The 18919-nt window shown below is 54.7% G+C and overlaps 7 protein-coding genes across 7 annotated transcripts; 3 read left to right on the top strand and 4 right to left on the bottom strand.

Annotated features, from left to right (window-relative positions):
* Positions 1–1189: 1189 nt before the first annotated feature.
* On the top strand, positions 1190–4018 carry SNOG_07114 (hypothetical protein; the record flags this gene model as incomplete). The annotated part of the gene is made up of 2 exons (XM_001797414.1): positions 1190–2518; positions 2624–4018. 2 exons carry the CDS (start codon positions 1190–1192, stop codon positions 4016–4018), a joined length of 2724 nt encoding a protein of 907 aa, XP_001797466.1.
* Positions 4019–5882: 1864 nt separating this feature from the next.
* On the top strand, positions 5883–7657 carry SNOG_07113 (hypothetical protein; the record flags this gene model as incomplete). Its single annotated transcript, XM_001797413.1, has 3 exons — positions 5883–6135; positions 6241–7009; positions 7056–7657. 3 exons carry the CDS (start codon positions 5883–5885, stop codon positions 7465–7467), a joined length of 1434 nt encoding a protein of 477 aa, XP_001797465.1. The 3' UTR covers positions 7468–7657.
* Positions 7658–8399: 742 nt separating this feature from the next.
* SNOG_07112 (hypothetical protein) lies at positions 8400–10028 on the top strand (the record flags this gene model as incomplete). Its single annotated transcript, XM_001797412.1, has 5 exons — positions 8400–8453; positions 8505–8790; positions 8874–9460; positions 9518–9858; positions 9932–10028. 5 exons carry the CDS (start codon positions 8400–8402, stop codon positions 10026–10028), a joined length of 1365 nt encoding a protein of 454 aa, XP_001797464.1.
* A 670-nt stretch (positions 10029–10698) lies between these two features.
* On the bottom strand, positions 10699–11336 carry SNOG_07111 (hypothetical protein; the record flags this gene model as incomplete). The annotated part of the gene is made up of 2 exons (XM_001797411.1): positions 10699–10707; positions 10734–11336. The coding sequence occupies 2 exons, from the start codon at positions 11334–11336 to the stop codon at positions 10699–10701; spliced, it is 612 nt and encodes a 203-aa protein (XP_001797463.1).
* Positions 11337–11969: 633 nt separating this feature from the next.
* Positions 11970–15132, bottom strand: SNOG_07110 (hypothetical protein; the record flags this gene model as incomplete). The annotated part of the gene is made up of 6 exons (XM_001797410.1): positions 11970–12068; positions 12122–12212; positions 12243–12971; positions 13652–14315; positions 14472–14858; positions 15063–15132. 6 exons carry the CDS (start codon positions 15130–15132, stop codon positions 11970–11972), a joined length of 2040 nt encoding a protein of 679 aa, XP_001797462.1.
* A 470-nt stretch (positions 15133–15602) lies between these two features.
* Positions 15603–16680, bottom strand: SNOG_07108 (hypothetical protein; the record flags this gene model as incomplete). The annotated part of the gene is made up of 4 exons (XM_001797409.1): positions 15603–15992; positions 16063–16137; positions 16202–16430; positions 16534–16680. 4 exons carry the CDS (start codon positions 16678–16680, stop codon positions 15703–15705), a joined length of 741 nt encoding a protein of 246 aa, XP_001797461.1. The 3' UTR covers positions 15603–15702.
* Positions 16681–16786: 106 nt separating this feature from the next.
* SNOG_07107 (hypothetical protein) lies at positions 16787–18910 on the bottom strand (the record flags this gene model as incomplete). The annotated part of the gene is made up of 3 exons (XM_001797408.1): positions 16787–17394; positions 17445–18798; positions 18899–18910. The coding sequence occupies 3 exons, from the start codon at positions 18908–18910 to the stop codon at positions 17291–17293; spliced, it is 1470 nt and encodes a 489-aa protein (XP_001797460.1). The 3' UTR covers positions 16787–17290.
* Between the last annotated feature and the right edge of the window lie 9 nt (positions 18911–18919).

Below are 18919 nucleotides of genomic sequence, written 5' to 3'. Positions count from 1 at the left end.
GTTGCAGCATGAAGCTATGACGGTGGAGAGTGAGGCATGCGGCCTGTGTTGACTCCGTGTTATGTTTCGACATTGGCGCTATCAGCCCAATTCATCGGCGACATCTCGCTAATCCCAAGCGGGTTTACGTAGCTGGGTAGCCCTGTATGTAGATCCTAGAAGCAACAAGCAGCGGATTTCTTCCAGTTCGCCGTCCGCGTCTTCAGCGCAGCTCCACCTACCTGCCTCAGCCCGCTACGGCTGCTCTAGCCGCCCTTTGTCACCTTGCTCACAGTGATGATAGAGAGTCTGTCTAATTGAGCCCCTCCATTCCACTCCATCGCTCTCCGTGCAGCTTCGTGCCGGACTGCACTTCACCGGCACCTCGACAGGGCATGATGCTCAACGCGTCGCCACAGAGGTTTCGACGAGTGAGCTCTCCCCGGCGGCTTGGTTACTAACGAGAATGAAAACTTGTCCAACTGTATGTATTCTCCATTTTCCTCACGTCTGGTGGTGGCATCGGACCGCATCGACGGGCAACCCTTGCTTTGTTTTGATATGTCTCGCAGCCTCTGCTGCGTTGCTGCCGAGAGCGGCGGTGATTCTGTCTTACCTCGAGATACCTCGCATATTCGTTGTACGAAAGTGCCATGACTGACGCACTCTTGTCACACAGCTTTGTGCTACTGCCACTGTCGTTGGTGCATCTGCGGTTGGTCTGTCTTTTGGACGCGAGACCCCCTTCGACTCCTCACACTCGAACAAGAAGAAAACTACGCTCGCTCGAGAGCTAGTCCCCGGATCAATGTCTACTGCCGTTCACACCTCTGCGACGACTACGACCGCACCTCCCTTCGGTGCCCCTATCTCCATCGCTCCTGCCTCGCGGATTTCACTTTCGGCTCGACCCAGCCAGGATGGACGCCCCCAACGGCGCATGATGAGGAGGATGACAAGCGGCGACACGGGCCTGCAAGCATCTAGTGGTGCACTGAAGGGTTATGCCACGAGTGAGCAGGATACAGTCGAGCTGGATATGACGGGGCATGTTCCCTCACGCAGACGCTCGTGGATACAACGCCTTTCTATTATTTCAAATTCGCCGCAATCGAGCAGGAATCCCAGCCCCAGTCCCGCTCCGCTCTCGCCGTCTGTATCGTGTTCCAATGGCTCTATGGCCTTCTCGCATGATGGCTCTACAGCACCCATGATCGGCCGACGACGATCTCCTTCACCCCTGCCACCAAACAAGCTCGTAAAGCGGTCGTCATCGCTTCGGCGCCCTCATGAAACACCTCTCCCGGGCTCAGGATCTCTCCGCCCGTCGTTCCGCCGCCCTGCCACGAGTCACCAGCGGTCGGCAACGCTCCAGTACCACAGCCCGCTGCTCGAGATGACTGCCGAAGACGCATCAGTCCACGAGTCGGTACGAGCAAGCACAGTCAGCGAGCCCGAGTACACGCATTTTTTCACAGCAAGAGTTGCAAAGGACCGCCCGTTGTCGAAGGCGCTGGGCTTCCGCACAATCGTGCCCGACGGCAAGCACACGCCGACGCTGGTTCTTGCTCGATCCATTTCGGCTGGTGCAGAAGAGCTGGACAGCGAGGCTGGTGAAAGTGTGTTTTTCGTGAGCAGGCCCGGGACCCCGCTGGACATGACAACCATTGTCACCACCAGCACAAACGCCCTCGACGCGGTCCCGCAGCACGCTTCGACGACAGACGTTTCCCAGGATGCGGCGCGGCCCAGACGCTCCTTCTCCATCACCGACCTGCTTTCCTCTACCAAAAAACAGGCGACGGCCAAAGCTCGCGGCGGCAGAATATCGCGCAGGGCGAGCCAGCGGGTCAGCTCAGCGCCTCCCACGCCCACTATGAGTCGTCGGCGAAGCAGCTTCTCGTATTTCGCAGATGCGCGCCGACGAGTGACGGACCCAACTCTGACTAAACGCAACATTGCGACCTCCGCGGGGCCCTTGCAATCTGCCGAATCCCACACGGCACTCGAAAATGAACCATCTGGAGCCTCTTCGTCGCAGCCGTTGCCCGAGGAGTCGGTCCGTAGCGCTGCTCCTGTCTCTGGCCCTGGAGGCGCCTTGGCGTCAATGCCTCAGCTCGAGGTGACTGCCTCAGCCGCGGCACTCGCCAATCACATGCCGCCGTCGCCAACCTTAGCGCAACCGGGGGTTCGTCCGTCGCGTCATTCCATGGCGCCCTCTGAACAAGCCTCGACATTGGTCGGCTCGTCTGATAATGAGGTTCGCGGTTTAGGTTCGGGCGACGAGGACGACGCCGATTTCCAGAGCGAAACCCTTTTCGATTCGCTACGTACTGGCGCGACCAGGAGCACGTCGGGCGGGCCGCGAGGGCCTCGCATAGAGACCATATTTGATGAATCGCCGCCGTCCAAGGTCAAGGTGACAGCCCTACGAGACCTACTGCCTCCTGGCGCTTTTGGCGAGCCCATCGTCAATGCTGCCTTTGGCCAGCACAGCATCGCCGAGGAAGAAGAAAGCATCTCGACACCTGTCCGGACGGTAAGACCCGAGCGATCTCTACAGGACTCGCCGAGCTTTACACGGACGCACAGCGCACCCTTATTTCCTAATCTAATACCCTCGTCTCCTCCGAGCATGCCAAAGCCGCTCTCGCTTGGCACGCTCGAATGGGACTCGCGCGCAGGGGACGACGATAGCAGTAGGTGGTCTCATGAAGAGGAAGATGCTGAGGACTCTTGGGTTGATCTACCGACAGTCAGCCACGCCGCTACGCCTGTGTCACTGCAACGCTCTAACCCTCGCCTCCTCGCTACCGGATCTAGTCCCAAGCCCTCGACACCACTACATCTCACAGCAGATCACTGTGATCGGGAGGCGCGCAGCAGCATCTTCGATTGGTCCGAACAGCAGCCCGCCGACAAGAGTTCGGGCAACCGCACCCCTCCTCGCCCTCGAACCGTTCATGGGAAGAAAGACGCAGATCGGAGAGGCAGTCGATCTGTTGGGCGACGAGTTCCTAGCGGGTTGCACGCCCGCAGCCAGAGTGTTCCCGTTGTACCAGATGCGACAGGTAAACGTAACACGGTTGTTACGAACAAGTTCGGCACCTGGGGGGTAGGCAGTAAGGGTGTCACTGAAGATTGGAACGACGACTTTGACTTTTCCGAACTGAACGAAGACCCTGCCGCAGAAGATGCAGATGAAGCGCCCAGAGTCGACAGTGGTACAGCCATGGTCGTACCAAAGAGCATTCAGGAGCAGCAAAACAACGTTCTCGCAAACATTGGCCTATTGCGCGAGTGGGGTCTCCTCATTGAAGAGCTCAAGGAACACAAGGTGCGAGCTGTCGCGCTCGGAATAATAGACGGTCCGCAATCAGGAATGTGGGAAGAGGTCGATGCTATGATAGATCTTGCAGACCAAGAGGCGGATCATGAAGGAGTTTCTCGCTTGTCGCCTCCATCTTCACCAGGCTTTGACGAGGATGCCTTTGATGAGCTATCTGGCCCAGGTGCCAGTCCTAGTCTAGGCCGGCGAAAGCGCAAGTCTCCATCACCCAGCGATGATACCGTTCGAACTCCTACCCAGTCATCACAGCCTCGACGAAAGACGATCCTTCCCCCCAACTACGGCATCTTCGGACCCCAATCCTCCCCAATCCCGCCGAAATCCAACTACGAAACGCCGAGAAAAATCTCGGGGTCCAAGACAATCATCACACGGCCGCGCAAGGACTCAGAGGCCAAAGCGCGCTCTGTAATCGAGGCGTTGCAAAAAAGGAAAAGCGTGTTCGAGCAAGGCGACGGTGCGCCTCCTACTCCTTCCTCAAAGAAGGTTCCGTTCGACACAGCAACCTTGCGACGCATTGTCCCTTATGTCAACACGTTGACGCGCAAAGTGAAAGATGCCATAAGAGATGCGGAAGGCTTGTACTCCAGCCCGAACGCTAGTCCGAGACACGAAGAGCCTCCTTTCAGCAACTTGTTCCAACAGGACACAGATCTCGCAGCACAAATGCATCGAATGACGGTTATGTAAAATAGGCTGCAATGGTGTAACGGGGATGTCGCAACGACACTAAAAGCAACGATCCAGGACACGCAATAGCATATAGATGGACCTCGAGCAGGTCAGGGTTTCTAGAAAAAGTTTGTGCGGGAACACGATTTCTTCTGGATACTTTTCCTTTGGATCGCAGCGTTCGAGTGGGGTTCAGAGGCTTCTCAGGCTTCCTGACCCTACATTTTTCCTTTGGCCAGGCTACAACGCCCGGCTAGTTTTTGCATTTGGAGCGAATTTGCATTCCCAATTTTCTTTTGCATAGGTCCTGGCCATGATACACACAGGGAATGAGGATGGACGCGCCACGCCGTCCTTTGCTATTTGTTCTACTCAAAGCGGCGTTATACAGGACATATAATATCACCGGGCACTTGACCAAGGAAACGCAGGCTTTGGTCGCATTATGGAGTCACGCCGGATCATGTACAAAAGCGGAGGGTTTTCGGTCTCGGGTTTGTTTCCTTGTTTTTTTTTTTTGGTCTTCATTCGATCAACCGGGGCCAAGCTCAAAAATCAGCCTCGATTACTTGACGGCCAGCACGCGCAGTCCTTCGAGACGCGAATATACAATTTCCAATATTTGTTAAATGACACTCTCGGATGGCTCTTACGTGAAAATACATCATCGTACTCGAAGTGGTACGTTCCGCGAGGGCTCGAGCTTCGGCTGCCGTATTGACAACGGAACATGGAGCACCCAGAGGCCTATCCCCACTTGATTTGCGCCACATCTGACGACACCCCATGTTCACCGGCTGCAAAGCATTGAAGGATCTCTTACCGACTTCCGATGCTCCCCTCAACATTATTTGCAAACTTCCCACTGCATGGTATGATCGCCCTGAAGCCGTTGCTAGGTCGAACTACTGCTGCAACCTACATAGGGCTAACACGTAACCGGCGCTTTAAGTTTCGACGATGGCCTGCTAGGCTCGTGATAGCCGAACATGCTCGGAGCGCCCATACCTTACCCAAGATGATGGTATCTCATGCCGGCGAACAGATAGGCGATGCCACGTCGCAGCACTAGTTTCATCCAATCGTGACATGCAACTGTAGAATTCTTTCTTCCTTGATTCCTCTCTGCGATGGCGAGACTTGCGTGTTTGTTTTTGTTGTTGTTATTTCCGCTACTTGAGAGAGCCACGAGGCAAGATTCGCGACTCGCCAATATAATGCCGAAGCGGCAGACTGGCTTCTCCACTATCATGCAGGTGGCATGTTTGTTGGAATCCACTACATTCCTGTTTCTACTGCTGACCAATTCTACGCAACGCCAAACCAACAGTCTTGACAATCAACACTGCTTGGCGCCTTCCTAACTCGGGCTACTGAAAGCCGAGATGACCGCCAATTGATTTCTCGGTCCACCATACCAGCGTCAATCAAGTACGTATCATGTGTAACCAGGTCAGCGGTGCGTATCTCCTCGCCAATGGCAGGCACATTGCTGTAGGCTCTGAAACAGCAAAACCCTAACGAGCCCCGCGTTTGAAAGCTGCACATGTGTTTGCCCAAGAATATGACGTCCGCGCGACCGAAGCCAAGCAATGTAAGGAATGCGAGAGTGCGATTGATCTGGTTCCAAGGTCAATTGCCACTGAGGGGTCACTGTCTGGGGACTTCCTTCTTACTGTCTACAAGCCCAAACACGGGAACTACGACTGAAGGCAAAATCCCTCGACGCTTACACTCATCTACCTGCCCTCAGCCCTGGACATCCCTGTGAGATCTGATCCTCGATACCTCACCCGTACTTGCATCGGCACAAGCAGCCACACGAGCATTACCCGCTTATCATTCGATTTGACTGCCTCGAACAGACCGGTCAGCCGTCAATATGGCGCTGAAACACTTGTTCGGTCTCGCCTATGTCGCGCTGACCGCCAAAGCTCAGTCCAGCTCAGCGGCAGCTTGCCCCAGCTCCACGATCGGCCCCGCACATGGAGCACCTTCGGTCGCGCCAGGATTCCGTGTCCAGGTTGTCGCCAATAATCTGCGAGACCCCAGAAGTATCCAATTTGACTCCGCGGGCGGCTTGTTGGTTGTGGAGCAAGGACACGGGATCAGCAGGCTGCAGCTTAGTGGAGATGGTGCTTGCTTGAGGCAGAGCGGCGCAACCCAGGTAGTCGTTGATAACAATGAGGTAAGATCGCATTGCTGAAAATGGCATCATTGTGGACGGGTGATGTAAACAGCAACTGACATTCTTCAGATCAGCCATGGCATTGCCCTCTCGCAAGATGGTAGCACGCTGTATGCTTCGACCTACAACCATGTCTACCGATGGCAGTACAATGCCCAAGAGGGCCGCATCACGGGCAATCCATCCACCATCATTGAGAACATGGGCGAAAATGACGGCCATACGACTCGCACCCTTCTCCTGTCCGGCAAAGTGCCCTCTTTACTTTTAGTCAGCCGCGGTAGCCAAGGTAACCTGGATGACAACACATTAGACATCAACAGCGGAGTCTCAACGATCAAAGCATACAATGTGAGCAACGTCACAGACACAGCATACAACCAGCCACGGGATGGCCTGTTGTTAGGCTGGGGTCTCAGGAACTCAGTAGGTATCGCTGAAGATCCCGTCACTGGTGCCGTCTACTCTGTCGAGAACAGCGTGGATGACCTCGAGAGGAGTGGCCAAACCATCAACCAAAACAATCCTGGTGAGGAATTGAACTACCATGGATTCCTTAACCAAACGAGCGATGTTACGGGGAAGAATTTCGGCTACCCAACGTGCTTCGCAGCTTGGAACGTGACAGAGATACCAGACAACAATGGCCTTAAGACCGGGTCAAACTTTGCGATCGGTACTCAGAATGCCACCTTGAACGATACGTACTGTCAAGAAGACCGCGTAGCTCCGAGGATCACCTTTCAAGCTCACATGGCACCTCTGGACATGAAGTTCAACACTAACGGCACAGGGGCTTGGGTGACGATGCATGGCTCATGGTAATTTCTTCAGACTTGTAATTTGTTCATTCCTGATAATGCACAGGAACCGTGATGCACCCATCGGTTACAAGCTCAGTTTTGTTGAATTCGATGGCAACGGCTCACCCACCGCAGCGGCAAACAGCACTACCGCAGCCATCGACATCGTCTCCAACCCTGACTTGTCCGCATGCCCAAGCAACTGTTTCCGACCTGTGGGGCTTGCGTGGGATTCCCAAGGCAGACTCTTCATGAGCAGTGATTCAACCGGAGAAATCTACATGATCACCAAGACAGATGGCAGTGGCGTAAACGATGTGCGCCAAGTTTCGACCGGTGGTTCAAATAGTGGGAGCAACACAGGTAATGCACCAGCCCCGAGTTCGAGCCAGGGTGCTGGCGTAAAGAGTTGGAAGGTCGGTCAGGGCAGTTTCTGGATCGCTGGTGCGGCGGCTGTTGGCGGTGCGCTGCCCTAGGCTGAAGGTGTGATCTGAAGAAGTGGTATGGTGGAGATGCGATGCATCCGACCGTAATGCATCCGCAGCCTGCACGATGGAAGACATGCTAATTCATTGAACAACTTCCGTCGGTCTCACTCGCTACTCATTATGTGCGTGTTCCACGCCTCTACAAGATACATACATATCATGAATTATTGATAACGACTCAAGGTCTTCCATGCCTGCACCCCTCGTCATACAAATTTCACTCTGTTTGCAAGTAAGCTTTAGATGGTGATGCCGACTTTCAGCTTTGTGATCTTGCCTGTCTCACAAGCTCGGGCACGAAATGTCGCGGCGCGCTCGTCCTGAGTGGCACCTTCCACCAATAAACCCAAACTCCAGAGATTAGCAATTGCCGCCAGATCTCCACCTCACCTTCTGACATCTCACACGCACAATGGCCTTGCGTATCGAACTTACACCTCGCTGTCGCTGTCAACCCTCTGACGTGCTCGTGTGGACCCTGTCGCCACAGGCAAACAGACTGCATGACCAAAACTCACTACTGCGAAGCTACAGCATTTTGGCTGCGCGGGCAACAGCGTTCTACGGCTTGACCCGTACCTGATCGAGAGCCCTAGTGCCTGTGATCGTGATCTGCACTTGCTACTGCGTTTGCACGAGCATCCTCAAAGTTGGCAAGTAAGTAATGGTGGAAGCAGCAGGCACTTTCACGTCGAATAACCAAGCGCATGAAGCGACAATACACAGTCCTGCTACCCTCACCGGGCCTTACACACCAGAAGTCGTCTCTCACTAGCAACTGGCTAGGGCGTCTCCACTCCCTATATCACTGCTCACGTCCTCTGCTACAGCTTCTTCTCGTCTACGCCCACTCAGTCGAGCATTGCCGAACAAACTGACGAGCAAGTACATCTGGATTCAATCTACAGTGCTCACACATCATGGCTCGCGATCCTCCCTCCCAGTCTGCGGCCTTTAACGCCCTTCCCATCGAAGTGCGTTCCTCTTCACTTCACCAACAGCGTACGTGCTAACGGAGCCAATAGCTCAACCAAGCCATCGCTCGCGAACTAGACACAGACCAGGACATAGCGAGGTACGCTTTCGTCTGTCGTAGTACGAATAATGCAGTCAACGCCGACAAGGGTTCCTTTTGGCGTGCGAAGTTTCGTGAGAAGTATGCCTTCAAGGAAGGCCGGTCAAACACTGAGTTGAGGTCTATATACCAAGTGCGCTCGAAGCACCTGCGCCGTGGGGTAGTGTACCCCTTCTACCGTGGACATAACAGGCGCGAGGTGGATGCGATATTGGTCCTGAAGGATTTGATCGTCGGTGAGTCGTCACCCTCCAGGCAGTGGCAGCTTCATACTCAGCAGTAGTTCCGAAAGTGTATGAGTGTGACTGACAGCGTGCAGAGTCGTTCCAGGGGTCCTTCGGCATCGACGAGTTTGGGCGGCCTCGCTGCAAGAACCATACTGTCCTGCGCAACTTCGTCCTCGACTCCAAGATCCTCCTCAATGGCAGGCGTGCACCGCCAGCCCGGAATGAGCCAGACAGCGTACACCCCATGCTTGCAGCGGTCAAGCTCATGTGCTCTCACTTTCTGTTCGAGCTCGAGGACGCAAATCACCAGGTGTTCGCTTTAGAGGAGTCACAGCGCGTCGTCTATATGGCCACCAACAAGGCGCCTCTCTACAGTGGTCCCAGCCTTTCCGAAATCAACATGGATTGGGTTCTCCATTGTTTGAACTTCTTCCGAGACCACATGATGAACGAAGCGGCTGCGACTTTGTACGACGCTGTGAGTGAGCTGTCTCCCATGCAGAAGCCATCAGCTTGGCAGGAGCCGCTGCGCAATGGCTCCTACACTCTGGGCAGCCATTGGAAGGGCACATATTCCTTCCTCGACGTACCAGAGATTACGAAGCTTCGAAAGATGTCGTCAGACGAGGATGCAGAAGCTTTCTTCTGCGATAAGAATGTCGACGAGGGTAAAATTCAGGTATGTTACCTGCGACGGCCATTGGTGGCCAGTACTAAGCACATGTAGTCGCTTCAGCTCGATTTCGTAGAAGGTGCCCAGCTTCGGTGGCCCAACATCTTCGAGAAGCGCCTGCATTCTCTGAGAAACACGGTCGAACCCCAGGGCCGAGCGAAGCCAAAGGGCGAGCCAGGCTCAGAGAATGTCCAGTTCACGGGCACTGGTGTCGATCTTGAGGACGACTTTAACGCCATTGGCTGGCTCAACCCTCTCCCTCCTCAGCATGGCATCCCAGGCTGGCAGCGTATCACCTTCATGAAGCACTTCATGGACGACTTTGATCAAGTGGAACAAGACAACCTCTGGGCATACGAGGGTGTGGTTTTGCCTGGTGGTCGCATCATCCTCGGACGATGGTGGTATGCTTCAGAGAACGTCGATTTCAACGTGAGCCCTTACATGTGCTCTTTGGTCCGATCTTTTGACTAACAGCCGCCAGAACGACTACAACGGCCCGTTTATCCTCTGGGCCGTCGACGAGCCTGATCTCGAAGAAGAAGAAGAGGGCGAGGGCAGCAGCGAGTCATGAGAGTGAACTGCTTTCATTACGGTGCACATCCTTGGCACGACGAAATGGCTGAACATGATGTCTTTATAAACATCTTTTGGAGTTTTGGATCTGGACATACCCCACATGTTTATGGCTTTGGAGTTCTTCACACTTCGTTATCATCTATCGGCACATATCACATATTTCCTTTGTTTTGGTCGGCTTTGTGAGCTCATATCAAGTCTTCACATCACACAGACCGACGATTAGTGTTTACAATTCACGAGCAACGTGTGTAAAGTGATTTGAAATGCCCAAGTACGTGGTTGGACGTGCAACGACGCGGCTATCTATGAAGCCGGTGAAGCATATACAGGCAGACTGAGGTCCAAAACATGCCTGACATGTCATATATGAACAATTGCCTCAAAATCATAGTTTCATCGCTTGCATACAAAATACTCCAGAAAATGCAGACCCGGGCCGCCTATGAGGTCACAACCCCAGCAAGCCGAACCCAACCATATTATCGACATGGAAAAGAAGTAAACCCCTTCCCCTCAACCTCCTTCATTGCAACATCTGGCCCGCCAACCCAACCACGACGCCCGCGCCCATCAAATACCCACCCCCACACCTCATGGTGGCGCCACTCCCCTCGCCGCCAAAACTGCGACACGCCTCGACCTGCAACCCGCTACACCCCAGACTACTCAAGCTGCTACAGATGCTCTGCGCGCTCACCAGCCCGACGCTCGGTACAGCCGTGATGGTCGCGCCGCCATTCGGCGCACTCACCGTGACGCCCATGGCGCCATTCGCTAGCGCAGTCGTGCAACTTGCAGCATCATTGCTGCAAGAGGAATAAGCAGCGCTGCAGGCAGCTGCGTTTGTGTAAGTAGTGGGGATGGCGGGGAAGGGGTAGAAGGCGTTGGGTACCGTTGACAGCGGAGCTGAGCCTGCGTTGGGGATGCTGGAGGCTTGGAAGGGCGGCGCGGTGGTGGTGGTTGTGGCGAGCGCGGTCGAGGGGAGCGATGCCGTGGTTGCTGCTGGGACGCCCAGGGTTCCCGTGCATTGCGCGCCTTGCGGACAGCAGGCGACGGCGCGGTTCGAGTCGGCGGTGCAGATTGCGGTGCGCGGGCAGCAGAGCCCCGGGGCGTTGAGGGCGGCGCAGGCGTAGTAGTTTGTTGCGCAGGCGTTGTTTTGGCGCTTGAGGAGGTCGATTACTTCATTGTCGGTGGAGTTGTTTTCCGAGATGGGGAGGGCGAGTTCGAAGGGTGCGATGAGGTCGGGGTTTGCGAGCGCGGCGAGGGGCGCAAGGAGTAATGGGGCGAAGACGGGGCGCATTTTGGGTATATATGGGGAGGCTTTAATTGGGGTGGAAAGAGGGTGCGCCGTTGCGCTGGAGGAATGTATGTAGTCGTGTAGTGCTGCGCCAAGTTGTTGGGAGTCTGCGAATACTTGGATTAGTACGGAGATAAGGATGGATTGCGGCGATTGATGTCCTACATGTTGCTGGAGAGTTCGCTGCAAACAATGGTCGGTGAATGGATTGCGAAAGTGTGCAAGACGTCAGTCAATTGGGAGACCCACTGGACTGCTGTGGTGCTGGGCTTCATGCGCCGAGCCGGCTGTGTCGTGCGTTGGCATCGCAACCGTCGTGGTCGGACTCCACATGATTGGCCAATGTCTTCACTCGTCACATGCACGATCTTACCACTCCCTGCATGATGGTACCTGATGATCGTATTATTTTGAGAATGGGAACACCATAGATTACAAGACTGTATATGTTACCAGAACGCCCAACCGCGCCTACCATGCCCCACGCTGAAAAGTTCAAGTCAATACCAACTCCAAACCGAGTATGCTGTTCGTTTCTTATGCATGCATGTGTATTACCAACTGTCAAAATCGCTCCAAAATGATCACAATCATCATCCACCTCGTCACCAGAACCAGCCTGGCCAGCTCCCCCAATCAAGCCTTGAGCCTCCGTTCCTCGCACTTAACACACACCGGATCCTGCGACTCGCCGCGCAGGAAATACCTCCCATCCTGAAACGGACCAGAGCACTCCTAGTAACAATTAGCAATGGCTCATCAACCATATATTCCGTTCATAGACTTACCACACAGCAAAAGCACCCAACATGCCACTCGGCCCCAAGAGCCTTGACCACGGTGTCCGTAACCGGCTTGCGGCACTTCTTGCACTTGGTACTGTACCGGTGCGTATGGCAATTCACACACCACGCATATCCATCCTTTTCCACAAACGGCGTGCTCGAATCGAACGGATCGCCACACTGCGCGCAGAAAAAGTGGCCGGCGTGCCACTCCGCGCCACAGGCGACGATGACCTCGCCTTCGATGGGCGTTTTGCAGCTCTTGCAGCGCGGAGAAAACATCTCGTGGAAGTCGAGATGACAGAAGAAGCGCTGGGATTCATCGGTGCCGTCTTGGTGCTCGAGACGCGCCATGTCGTCGGGCGTGGGGTGTGTGGGGAGATAGGGAATGTCTTCGCCGCGTTGGCGGGCGTGGATGCGGGCGATGCGCTCTGCGAGCTTGTTTTCTGGCTCGGGATAGAAGGCGACGCACTCGAGGTGCTCGCCGCACTGGTAGCAGGCGAAGCATTCGGGGTGGAAGCGTGAGCCGGCTGCGGAGACGATGCGGCCAGCGATAGGCAGGGCGCATTGTGTGCAGAGAGCGCCGGTACGGACGTTAGTGGGCGTCCAGTGACCCCGTGTGTTGGTTGTAGCACCGCCGCGGCCAAATGGTCGAGAAGAGTGATGCTTCGGATCAGGCAGCGGGCGTGTTGATCCGGTCGAGCCATTGACATTGATTGAAGGTACGGTAGGAGTGACCGAGATAGATGGTGCATTGATTGTGGGTCCTCGAGCTGGTACAGGAGCTGCGTTGACAGAGATGGACGGAATCTCAGGGGTCACTGAGATAGAAGGCACACTTCCACCGCGTCCTCTGTTTGATGCTGGAGATTCGCTGACGGATATACTTGGGACAGGTGGAGAGACCCCAATCGACGGTGTGGGCATACCACGCCCCCTATTCGGTGCTGGAGACTCACTGACAGAGATGCTGGGAACAGGCGGCGTGACACCTATCGAAGGTGCATTCATCCCCCGCCCCCTGTTTGGTGCTGGAGATTCACTAACCGATATACTTGGGACAGGTGGAGAAACACCAATTGACGGCCACATTTACACTATGACCACGAGTATTAGCAGGGCGGGTGGGCATCATAGATGGTGTCTCCGAGACGGATATCGTAGGAACCGAAGGTGCTGAGACTGGCTGAGAGTGCGCTGATGGCAGCTGGTAGGGGTTTATTGTTGGCCCTTGATGGTGCAGTTGCTGGTGGGGGCGCGTTGAATTTCCTGGAAGCTGCGCTTGAGAGTGGTCTTGCTGGGGCATCCTCGTGGATGTTGATGGTGGGCTTCTTCTCTGTTTTGTTAAATCTTGACAAAACAGCCGGTGGGGTTGAGGAGACGCTGATCTGAGGTACCGGAGGCGGTGCAGCTGTGTTCTTGGTTGTATCATCCATGGTATTAATTGTTGGCACCGCAGGAGACGTGACAGCGTTGGATAACGGACGTGGACTTGGACCCGATGGCCGTGTGAGCGCTTCTGTGGACCCGTACACATCTTCCTTGAGTTCGATCTCGTTGTAGCCCTTCTTGAAAGAAACAATGGGTCGTCCCGGACTGTCAGAGACCATGGTTGGTGTTGGCAAGTGAGGGCTACGGTCTCGGAGACGGAACCCAGTAGCAGCGCGGAGGTCGTCACTCCGAATCTCCTTGCCGTCCTTCATCTTGATCTCAGGCTCATTCTCAGCATCAGCCTTGACGGGTTCAGCTGGCTTCGTGACGACAGAGGGGTTCAGAGTGTAGGCAGCGTTGCGCGATTGAGTAGGCGGGTTCTTCTGGATCTCATAGCGGTCGAAGTTCTTGTTGCCCAGCACAGGATCCGTGTTTGAGCGGATCATAGGGTTGCCCTTGACCGACTGAAACCGCATGAATGGGTTGCGTCGAATTCCCAGAGGTAGCTTCTCAGACTTGGGCGGCTCAGTTGCAGCAGGCACAGCCTTAGGCTTTGCTGGACTGTCCTCCTCCGGCTCTTCGTAGATCTGGTCATTTGGATTGCTGAACAAGCTTCCACTAATCTTGCGTCGAGACCCACTGCTCTTGCGTCTTGAACCGAAGCTGGGCAGATCTGAAATAGCCTTCCTCAGGGACGAAGACTCAGTAGCCTTGTCCTTTGAATCAAAGTCCTCTTTTGTGGGCGACGTGTTGAGACCCGAGGACTCTGAGCTACTTCCGCCTCCATTGCTCTGCAAGCTACTACTCCTACTGCCCGAAGTCGCACTGCCCATAGAATGTCTCTTTCTTAGCTTCGAATTTGCCCGTTGCAGGTCTTGGTCCTTTGGTTCCACACTTCGACTCCTTTGAGTACTGCCCTTACTTGCAAGTCCGGGATAAGCATATGGCGTGGTTGGACCTTTCCCAGGTGCGTCTGGGTTGCGGTGTTTGTAAACAAGCTCTGCCGCCTCGTCACGAGCAGCGTCGAAAAGCTTCTCTTCCTGTGCTAGCTCCAACTCTTCCATAGCTATCCTGACTGCGCGTGCTTCCTCCTGCTCCGTCTGCCTTTGCTCGCTCTCGCGGTACTGCACGCTGGGTGTTCTTGACCGAGTCGACGAATCTGTCGTGTCCCGGCCTCGCGGAGGCTGTACCAGTGCTCTTCCTGGTCCCTGGATGATTTCGTCTATGCTCATCTTGGACGTTCTGCGCGAATGCATCTTGGGCTCGTCGTGGGAAGTCGATGGGCGGGCATCGACATCGGCGACGGGGTCTGTGAAGGTTCGTTGCAGTGGCGATATGTTGGAAGACTCCGAGAGCCGCGGACCTGATCTACTGGACCAAGTGTTAAAATGTGCTGGTGCTGGGCGAGCTCCGGTGGGGCGAGCTGGACGGTTGGTACGAAGATCTTGAAGATAGCTTTCTAAATACAACTGTTAATATGGCAGCGTAGAATACAACTAACAGTCCCTCGTACTCATTTGCTGGGGCGAGAAATGCGTAGGGCCCGGCGACGCAGCGCCTTCCCTTCCCACGGCTTGCTGCATCTGGACTGCGTGTTTACCGCCTTGACAGCCGTCGAAAGCGAACGGAATTGAACTTTGTGAAGTCTGTAGTCGTGAAGAATAGAATTGAGCGAGCGATGAAAGAATTGTACGACTTGTTCCTGCAGATAGGCGGTGTCGGTGCTGGTGAGGCTCGAACGTAGCGTGTTGCTATTGGGTGGTTGCCATGGGTGACAGCGAGCGGTCTGGACGTCATCCCTGCACTCCCGCGAGCTTAACCCCGGAGTCGCGCGACTCAGTCAACTCATAGACTTTTGACAGATGGAGATCGAGATACCATGTAGGAATCGTGGTATATGCTTTCACAGCAGACGTCAATTCTAATGTGTAGCTAGACATTGCTCGGAAATGACTATGATCGTAGTCTCTCCATAGCCGCATGATCGGCACATGCATACGCTCACCTACCATAGCTTACTCAAGTCATCTCCGCTAGAAAGGCATATAGACGTAAGCCAGTAATTCGTTGAATATTACTCGCCCTTGGACCTTCCCACAGATACACAGCAGACACAAAACATCGCTATCAAAACATACAACCCTTCTTCTCCCTCATAGCTTCTCCCTTCCTACCACCCTCTCCACCTCCCCCCTAAGCACCCTCCTCATCTCCCCTGCCATCTTTCCTCCTTCCTCCTCATCCAAATCGTCCCTCTGACCCCTCCCAAACATAGTCCAGCTCTTATTCTTAATCTCCGGCATCGTCGGCGGTCTGGGGATGATGTGGAAATGCACATGCGGCACGACCTGAGCCGCCCGCGCCCCGTTGTTTTGCACAATGTTGTAGTCTGACACGCCGGTTACGAGCGAGACTGTGCGGGCTAGGAGGGGGAGCCAGAAGCCTTTTTTTTGTTGGCATGAGTATGGAGGGAATAATTGAAATAGAAGATGAATAGAACAATGATAACGTACCGATTTCTCGAGATTCCACGGCGCCCATGTCCGCGACTTTGACTTTGTGTTGGCGCGTTGTTACGAGTAAATGTCCTATTCAAATTAGCATTTCCATCTCCAGCTTCCCCCCAATCTTCGTCTCCATCTCGTGACTTACCTCCCACCATGGGCAAAATGTCCAAAAAAGCAACGACATCCCTACTCCTCAACACCACAAAACTCCCCGGTTGCGTCTTGTCTACATCCGCCTCATCATCCGCCGGTACACACCGCCCCAGTTCCTCGCTCCTACCCTCCCACAGCGGCGCGTCAGGAAACGGATACGCACTCGCAATGTTGCAAAACGGACATGCTTCAGCGGGGTAGTGCAGATCGGTTTCGTTCATCTTGCGAACGGTTATAATGACATTATTGGTGTTTGATATGAGCTTGATCGAGTGTGAAGTGAAGTGATTATGAATTCGAGGTTCAAAGAGGTTTAGTGCACACCGCGCGTCGATGGGCCGAGGTTGATGCAGACGTGACGATCGCGAGACACGCCGAACGCGACATGGCTGGTGCTTCGTGTCGGGGATCGCGAATGTGGTGCGTAAACAAGACCGCACACGCTTCGCGCTTCGCGGACACTTGGACCATGGTGCATGACGGGGTACGTGAACGCGTAGCATGGTACACCTTGGCTCGTTTGGCTCTTCCCCACGTTCTCGGATGAGCGTCAAGATTCACAGTGATTTGTTGGTCTCAAAATGAATTTTGAACTTTTCGATTGGCTTTGCTTCTATGCGACACGAGACATTGCGTGCGTGCATCCTACTCATACACGCCGAGGGCCTAATCATACATGCCCTCGTTCATACCGCCAACTATCAATCTAGTGTCTTCTCCACCAAGCAATAGCCTCTCATATCAACCATCATTGGTATATCGTTCGCTAGTATGAGCGAGTATCCAGAGCCGCTATCAGAGAAATGAAGATGGAATTGATGAAAAGCAAAGCTCCATATGCGCCATTGCGATGACGGGACGCCGGACTCCGCTCCAAAATGTAGACAAAGAAACAAAAGGGACACGAGGAAGGCCTAAGAGGGCAGAGTGTATCCCATGTATTAACGCCGACTGAAAATGGTATAGCCAAGATGCAAACATGAATAGGCTGGCTAAATCCAATGGATGAGTGGGCGCGCAGCCGTGTTGGTTCAGTGCGAACGCTTGATTGAAGCAGGTCGCTCGATTACTGGGGCGTTATTCAATGCTTGGTGCGCGGCTGCGAGTCCTCCTCCTCTGATTGCTCGAGGACGTTGCCATATTCAGCCACGTACTTCTTGGCCCACTGACGGAGGACGATGGATGCTGGTAAACGTTAGCGATACTGTCAACGCGGTAGAATAGACAAGACATACCCTTCAAAAACTTCTTGCTAGCATACTTCTTGAAGAAAGCCTCGTGAATGACAGGGCTGGAGAGGTAGTCGATCATGAGCTGCAGAACGGGCTGGATCTCCTCCTCCGTGTAACCGGAGTAATGGACGAGAGTAGCATCCCATGGGCCGCGGTCCAGGACAAGACGAGCCAAGTACATCGATGCTGCAGCGACCTGGCTAGGAGGGTGCGCAAGGAAGCGGTGGTCTAAGCAGCCGATCTCGAGGAGATACTTGCCGAGGGTGCGGGTCTGGATGTCGTAGTTGTCGGCCTTGGATATACGACGGAGGAAGTTCATGGGGTTTGGGTAGCTCAGATCGTAGTTCAGGGCAGCGAGGACGAAGCGCTCAGCGCTAAGGATCTCGTCCTCGGTGAAGCCGTCATCGGCGACGTGGCGGAAGTTCTGCACGTGAGGTGACAGTACCTCCTCGTACTTCGAGGCGATGAACATGGCTGTGACACCGACCAACTGAAGGCGGTCAAGCTGGACGACCTTGGCGGAGAGGAAGCGGTCGATGATGTTGACAGCGAGGAACAGAGTCTCGGGAAGGAGGCGGAAGCGAGTGTGGACCTCAAGTAACCAGTCGACAAGAATACCGCGCATCTTCCACTCAAGCTCGTTCTGGTTCTCCATGTAGTCTGGGTTTGCCATGGTCGCAATTTCCAGCTCCTTCAAGTACTCGAAGATCTCAACGACGTACTCCGAGACCATCAGTGGATCGTCGACGTCCTCCTTGTCGAGGTCAACGAATGCCTCGGTGATGGGTTCCTCAAGCTCCTCCTCGAGCACCTCAACCTTGGTCGTGGGCTTGGTGACCTCGGGCTTGGCCGTGACATTCTGCGCCGGCATAACGTTTTCGGCCTCCTCAACATCCTCCTTCTTTGAGCCATTGCTGGTAGTGGCACGCTTCTTGGCTGGCTGACCTGCAATACCAGATCCACTCAGGGGGCGCTTCAGCTCCGACGACATGGTCCTCTTCTCCTTGGACAGGATCGACTGTGTTGCAGGTCGCGAAGCCTTTTCAATCTTGGTGGGGCGGGAGGCTTGGGTGACGGGCCCAACCTTGGTGGTCAACGGCTTCTTTCCACCAACCTTGCCGCCAGCACCGACAGTCTCCGTCTTGGTGACGTTGGTGACCTCGCCGAGGGCAGCACGTTTCCGCGTGCCAGCAGCGCCATTGAGAGTTGCGGTCGACTTCTTCACCTGGAGACCCTTCTTTGGCACGTCGGCGGCCGACTCGTGAGAGCCCAACGCGGCCTTCGCGCGCGTCATGCGCGTGGTAGCAGCGTTCTCGTCATTCTCGTTGGTGACAGTGCGCTGTCTGAGGGCTCGCGCCTAGAAGACGTGTTAGAGATACGTGTTGAACGGGTGCAGCGCGTCCAAGCATGTACAGCTCGAGTTGCATTGGACGGCAGCGTGACGAAAGGAGACGTACGGCAGGAGGCATGGCGAACAA

This window comes from Parastagonospora nodorum, assembly GCF_000146915.1.
Source record: "Parastagonospora nodorum SN15 chromosome Unknown scaffold_10, whole genome shotgun sequence".
NCBI classification, from domain to species: domain Eukaryota; kingdom Fungi; phylum Ascomycota; class Dothideomycetes; order Pleosporales; family Phaeosphaeriaceae; genus Parastagonospora; species Parastagonospora nodorum.
Note: the sequence above shows the minus strand (reverse complement) of the source record. Positions and strands in the feature narration are given on the sequence as shown.